The 7453-nt window shown below is 37.6% G+C and overlaps 1 protein-coding gene across 3 annotated transcripts in view; it reads left to right on the top strand.

Moving 5' to 3' along the window:
- Positions 1-275: 275 nt before the first annotated feature.
- Positions 276-7453, top strand: part of LOC114561744 (pre-B-cell leukemia transcription factor 1) — a 64482-nt gene continuing 57304 nt past the window's right edge. For all 3 annotated transcript variants that reach the window (XM_028587827.1, XM_028587826.1, XM_028587828.1), the window contains exons 1-3: positions 276-308; positions 685-922; positions 2079-2152. In XM_028587827.1, the coding sequence (XP_028443628.1) occupies positions 287-308; positions 685-922; positions 2079-2152 (334 nt within the window). In that variant the 5' untranslated portion in view covers positions 276-286. The remainder of the gene's footprint in view (positions 309-684; positions 923-2078; positions 2153-7453) is intronic.

The following is a 7453-nucleotide window of genomic DNA, read 5'->3' as shown; positions in this document are numbered from 1 at the left end:
GACTAAAGCAGACCTTCTGTGTCAGCCACTGTTATTTATTTGGAGTTCAGGCTCTATTCATCACCCTGTTGCCACTCCATACGGTCTCCCTGCTTGGAAGGCAGCAGTCATCTCTCCAAGCATTTCCACTGCATCCCACCTTTACAGTCCAATGATCGACGTTTCATGAGAGGCACCTCAAGGTGGGGCTAAATAGTCTTATATTCCCAATCATGTGGCGTAGGCGGAGTCTGACTCTCATGCTCTTTGCTATGCTGTTGCTTGCCCAGCCTGTACTGTAGCCTGTATGAAAAAAGCAAGGGGATGGAGTGAGTAAAATAAATCCACACTTATTATTTCTCACAGACACTTTTTTGTAATTTGGTAGAACGAGGGGGTTTTGGATCACTGCGCAACATTACAAGAAAACGTGTCCTGGTTAATGTTAGTGCTATTAGAAACCAGCTGCCTATCTCTTTTTACGCACACCCTACTCCAGTGAAGGCAACGGCAGTTCAGATCAGATTTCACATTCAGCGCCGACCAGCTGAGAGAGACAGCCAGAGAGCAGGAGGGCTCGTATCTCCGCTTTCCCCTCTGATACCCCCGCTACAAAAAGCCGCTGCGAGGAACAACCGTTTGCGCGACGAAAATATTACACATCCGGGAATTTTCCCCTCTTTTTTATTTTATGTATTTTTGCAGGATTTCAGCAGCGAGACCACCACAGAGAAGTAGATAGAGAAGCAGTAGAGATGGACGAGCAGACGAGGCTGATGCACTCTCACACGGGGGTAGGCATGGCAGGGCACCCCGGCCTGCCGCAGCATATGCAGGAAGGCACCGGAGGAACGGACGGCGACGGAAGAAAACAGGACATTGGAGACATTTTACAGCAAATTATGACCATCACGGATCAAAGTCTGGACGAAGCCCAAGCCAGGTAACGATTTGCTCCGATTTAGTCCACTGTCAAGAGGAGGCGGCGGCAAACTAAATACTCATTTAAAAAAGAAGGGGAAAAAAAATATATATATATATATTTGGAAATTTCTAAATTTACAATACTATGCCGTGTAGATGGGACTATAAATGTAAGGGCTTTGCAAGGGCAGGCTTGTGCAAAAGCCGATAAAACAGTGGAAACAACGATGGCATACAAATCACTAGTTTGCTTCATATTTAAATAAGTCGCCGCTGAAAGAGAAAATAAAAGTGTGTGAATGTTACTGTGACATGCCAATGTCTCGCCCACGGAGGATATTTTAAACGCACTTTAGCCTACACCTTAACAGTCAAGGTGCATTCACGAGATCAAAAAAATTATAGTTGATATTTTATTTTCTAAATAAGGAAATGTAATGAGTAACAGTTTAGCGCGGTGAGCAAATATAATGCAACTTTATTACTTGTGATACACAATTCAAGATTGCATCCATCTTGTGTAATCCACTTCAAATTCAGTAAAGCTCATTGACAAAAGTTATACATTTCAAATGTTTTGTTTCATTGATTACATATATATATATATATATATATATATATATATATATATATATATATATGTACATGTATATGTAAATGTATTTATATGTATATAGAATTTTTTTTTACCAACTTAATCAATGAAACAAAACATTTGAAATGTATAACTTTTGTCAATGAGCTTTACTGAATTTGAAGTGGATAATATATATTATATATATATATATATATATATATATATATATATATATATATACATACACATATGAATTTTATAATTTGACAGGACAAAATATAAAGCTAAATACAATGTTTTACTTTGTATGTAGGTAAATGTAATATTGCTGGAGCACATGTATTGGCTACATATATATATATATATATATATATATATATATATATATATATATATATATATATATATATATATATAGTTGTTATTCATCTATTCGAAAATAGTTGTATTATCTGTGCCTGTAATTGTACTGTAGCATTTATCTAAAAAAAAATAGAAATGGTGGTAGGCAGCCTTGTTATCCAGCAATGTAGAGATTGAATAAGTTTTAGATATAATGTTTCTGTAGTTTAATTATGAAGCCACTTTTCTGTTTCAGGAAACATGCACTGAACTGTCACAGAATGAAGCCAGCTCTTTTCAATGTCTTGTGTGAAATCAAAGAAAAAACAGGTATGTTCACATTAATTCTGCGCTATTATAAGAGAACCACTGTTGTTGTCCTTATACTGTCTACGAGAAATACTGTAAGTCTTCTTAACCAGGTTAAATTAATTAAATACTGCACAGAGTAAATCCAGATGCAGCTCTTTCTCTTTTTGCTATTCAGACTCAAATTCAAACATGAGAACCTGATGTTGGATAGTCACAACACAATTCACCATATAAATTTCATTGACATATGTAGCTATAAAGTCTGCGTGTTTTAACTATTTCACAATAGGAATTGTGGACAATTACTTTAAGCGGTCCTTATCAATTATTGTGTCAAAATATGAATGAGGTTTCACAAGCACGTTGATGTCTCCCCTTGTGAGTTAACTGTCAAGTCTGGTGAATATGTCTCTTTCTATTTTGTATTGTGTCTCTCTATTAAAGCAGTTGTGAGAGAGCATGTCAGCAGAATAATTGCTAGGAGAGAAATAACGTAACATAGGCGTAAGTCATGTTTCCAAATCATTTTCCTTGTGACATTTTTGAAATTGGCACAGAATTCAGTGCACTTCAGACTGATAGCGTGCATCTCATCTTTTACTTTCCTGTCTTTAGATTGATGTGCTATAGGACTCTTCAAAACTTACACTGCTGAGATATTGAGTTGCCAGCATGCCGGTTTTCTACGAGAGGCAGTGCTTTTTGTGTGTTTCACACTCATTAGTGCATGAAATCAAGTGGAATGGATGGAGGATGAAGCAGATGTTGTTTTCATTGTCTCCAAAGTTGCACTTGCTCATACTTGACCTTTGTAGCGGTGTTGACTGGCGCTGTTTATATTGTTCCTCGTGTGTGATCCCACCCTCGCCTGGTGCTATCATGGATGTTTTCATTGAGGATTTTATTGAAGTTCACCTCACTGCCTACCCCCAAGCCCGGCAATTTATCTTAAATCGGCCACTGCCTCAGGAGAGAGCAGGGGGCCTTTTGAAGCCTGCTGGCTTGCTCCTCTTTTTTTGTTGTCTCGGTAGGTTTTTTGGAGGGGGAGTGACACAGTTATGCATGGTGTTTTACTCCCTGGCGCTTCTCGGAGTTCATCCAAAGTTCGGCTCTGCCGAGAGTACAAAGTAACTTGGACCTCTTCCTGCTTGCACACCCATTCTTTTCTCTTTCAGCTGGCAACCTATACATTCAAGGTGCAGCTTACGGAGCTTTACACAGGAGATGTGGTGCTTGTCTAGTTTGTGTAGAAAGTGAGAAACATTTCCCATTTACTGCAGTTAACTGTTTCTCTAATTCTGGTTTGATTTTAAGATTGATTGTTTTTATTTTATAATATCACTTGATAATTACATTACACAAAACGTATATTCTGAATAAGCCTTCCGTTAATCCTTGGTTTGTTTGCTATTGTGGCTTGATTCCACGGTATATAAAAATCATTGTGAGTTAGGAGTAATTGTGCTTCAAATTCACTTCACTTTTTATCTTCCGCCGGTCTCAACATCTCGGCAGTGCTGTCAGTTTTAGTGTAAATAAAACACAGTTATAAAGATCCATTTTCACACTCCAACTCTGTCAAAAAACGTCCTTTTACTCACATTGGGGAAAAAAGTAATGATATAAATGTTTTGTTTTACTCTTGCTACGTTTAGCCCATTAATGATGGGCTTGATAAATAATAAGTCGCAGTTTGTTGCTCCCTCTAGTGATTTGGATTCCTTTGGACGTTTTATTTAAACATCTATTAAAGTGACTGACAAGGGTTAAAAAATGTTTTTAACCTTTTACATTTCTTATTGTACTTTTCACTTCAGTTTAGGTTTGAGTTTTCTTAATTTATAGAAATTAAATTATAGCTTGATGGTCATGGGCTATTTTACTTTTCTAATGTTGGGAATTTGTAGTTTTGAAGTTGGCACTGTATAAGTGAAAGACATTATTTAGCTTACAGGTTTTCTTTCTCAATACCAACATTACATTAAGGCGTGAGGCTTAATCATGCAACTTTGTTGTTTTTATGTTATTGTCATTATTTCAGTATTCTAGTGATAAAACTGATCCAAGTAAACAAGCTTTCTGTCTCCTCCTTTTGTACCACCAGCGGAACTTTCCCAGTTCCACCGTTTAAATATTTTAGTGTGCATGTAGACCAGCCGAGTCCAACAGCTTTGGCTACTCCTCAGAGCTGCAGTTGAGCCACTGCAACTTCTTTTTCCCAAGTACCATGTGAGTGCAGAGACAGTGTGTATCCACAGAGTTTGCTTGTGTGTATTTTCCATCCCTGGCTGTCCCTGGAGCGGCTGACAGCACCTGCAGGACACAATGCCAGTGTTGATCTAGGGCCTGAACTTCTGACCTAGTCTGTGTATTTTTACTGGGCTGAAGTAAGGGATGGCCCACAGAAATATTGTGCAGTATAAACAAGCACAATGGTGCAGCAACACCAGAGAGGAAAGGACAAGGAAGGAACACTTTATTTAAACCAGTGCCTCTTTTTTTTTCTTTTTTTGACAGACATCCGCTTCGTCTTTACTCACTTTCATTCCAGGCATATTTGGGTTGTCTTTTTTACTTCAAAGGAATACTATTTTTCAGACACTGTGCATGATTGTGCGTGTGTGTGGCATAGTACATTCTTAAGAAGAGACAAAGCATAAAATATATAAAGCATATTATAGTACTTAATGCGTTTTAAAATGTTGAACAAAGATTTAAAAAAAATAAAAATAAAAGCAAGGTTTGTCTGTGTTAAGAGAGGTTATCACAGAGACTTTCCAAAAATATTTCCAAACAATTTGACTCCACTGCTATTGGCCCATGAAACCTTATCCTTCCACTAACTGATTGTAAGTAAACAGGCTGGTGAAGAGAGGGATATCAAACAATATGACACAACTTAAGTTTTCCCTTTCTATATGTAATCTTTCTATCTATGAAAAAAGATATTTTTAAGGTGGACTGTTTTCTCTTGGTCTTCACCATCAGTTTTTATAATTGATGAAAAGGCCTCTTTAGATAAGCAAATGCTTGACAAACTGATTTGGAAAATGAGCCGCCTTGACCTCTGTAAACACCTCACCAACATCATAAATCTCTGGCAGTGTCAAACAAAACCACTCCTTGACTGAGCTGCTCAGTAAATGTGCTGCTCTGACTTGCTATTTAATTTTTTTCCTCTCAACCTCAACAAAAGGCAAGCTTTCTTGTGGCCCATGTTTGTGTAGTGTAAGGTTTCAAGCCTAGGGGATCCTCCATTTATAAAAATGACTAGCCGAGTGATGTAATGTTATTTTTTGAAGGGTGAAAATAGGGTGTTTTACAGAGGGCAGCGGAGTAATGTTTGACAGAATGAAATGAGCCAGAGGTCTGATTATGGAAGGTGCATGGAAGCCTACACTATATTGACTTGTCAGTCCATTCAGATGCTTGGCATATGTCAATTTGTATTACAGAGGCTGAAAGCAGCTCAGCCCCGCATGTCACTGCGTAAACACTTCAGCCTTCATGGTGATCAGGTAGGATTTTAAAAGTAGTACAATCTGGTGTCATGCTGAAACATTTAGTCTATTAACTGATAAGTCTATTGATAGAAAATGAATCTCCAACAGTTTTGATAAGTAATTCATCATTTAAGTCATGATTAAATGAACATGCCAAACATTCTGTGGTTCTAGCTTCTCCAATGTGAGGATTTTCTGCTGTTCTTTGTTTTATATCATGGTAAACTGGATCTCTGCCAAATATTTTCTCGATTAATCAATTCGGTTTGGTCTATAAAGCATTACAAAACTGTGAAAAATGGCTAGCACATTATCCTAGAGCCCACGGTGTTTTGTTTGTCTGACCAACAGTCCAAAAAGCCAATAATATTCAATGTACTGTGTAAGACCAAGAAAAACAGCAAATTCTCACATTTAACAACCTGGAACCGTCACATTTTTGGCATTTTTGCTTTTAAAATGACATAAAAGATTAGTACATTTTTTAAATAGTTGCCAATTAATTTCCTGTCTATTGACGATTCAGTTAATTGACTTATCAGCTCTACGCAAAACAAGACATTTGAAGACTTGGGCTCTGGAAATTTGTGACTGACATTCATATTTTATAGACCAAGTGATTGATCAACTAATGGAAAAATTATCATAAACTTAATTAATATTATTAAAAATAAGCATTGAAAGGGGCAGCAACTAACTATTATTTTCATTACCCATTAATTTGTCAATTATTGTGTAATGTGACGACAAAAGGAATTCATTTTGGGCTAACGTGTGCATCTCAAGCTGACATTCCTATCAAAAATCTATTTTAAGGACTATCTGTATTAAGGTTTTATGGCTTGTTGGGACTCCTTGTAAATGTAAACCAGCAGGTAGCAAAAGTGTATGTTAGCTTGTCTGTATTACAAGGCAATGTATATGTCGGCTCTGATAGCAAGCGTTCTGTCACGGGGCTGTGCCTCCCCTCTCGTGCCCGTCTCTCGGTGGACAGAGAGAAGACTCTGATACATACAGCTTTTGTCTCCCTCTTATCCTTCCTGCTCAATGCTGATACAGCAGCATTCAGGGGGAGGGAAATGGCAAGCTCGCTGCCATAGCTGCTTCTCCAATCTCTTTGCTAAATTATCCACTGAGAGAGAGGAAGATCTGAAGGCTAATTCTGCTCCAAAGATATAGACAACTAGGGAGAAATGTGTTTTGATTAACCAGGATAAGGCATGTTCTGACGTTTTACTGTATTTGATGCAGAATCATAATCACAGAATCATCAGTGAGTGACAGCATTGTAAATGGTGTGTTAATACCATTACAGTATAGAACAATGTGGTTACATTATACATTATGCAAATTGTCATTCGCCTAATTGATACATGTTAATCATATTAAGGAGCTTAATTATAGGAATCTTACTGTGCTGCCATTTGTTAATTAACACTGACATTACATGTACAAGGAATGTGATGTATTTTTTTTCTCTACTGTAATAGCCTCCTCTCATCTTCCAGCACAATATTGTTTTTATATTTTTAACTGGTATATTTTCAGAATTTCCTGTACTGATGAATGATTTTTTCCCTCTTGGCTGAAGGCCACTGGAATGCAGTTTGTAGAAAAATTACATTTAGCTCCGAGCAGCCCTGCCAGTGTGGAGATTACAGAATGAAGGCAAGATCCAAGTAGACTCGTAAAAGAGCACGGGCCTCAATCTTTTACCTGAGTGTCGACTCCAGTGCTCAACGCATTGCTTAAATATCACTGTTCTGCCATTTACCTTGTTAAAGGCTCCTTTTGCAATCTCAGTCCCTGCAGGTTT

The sequence above is a fragment of the Perca flavescens genome, chromosome 9, assembly GCF_004354835.1.
Source record: "Perca flavescens isolate YP-PL-M2 chromosome 9, PFLA_1.0, whole genome shotgun sequence".
NCBI lineage: Eukaryota > Metazoa > Chordata > Actinopteri > Perciformes > Percidae > Perca > Perca flavescens.
Note: the sequence above shows the minus strand (reverse complement) of the source record. Positions and strands in the feature narration are given on the sequence as shown.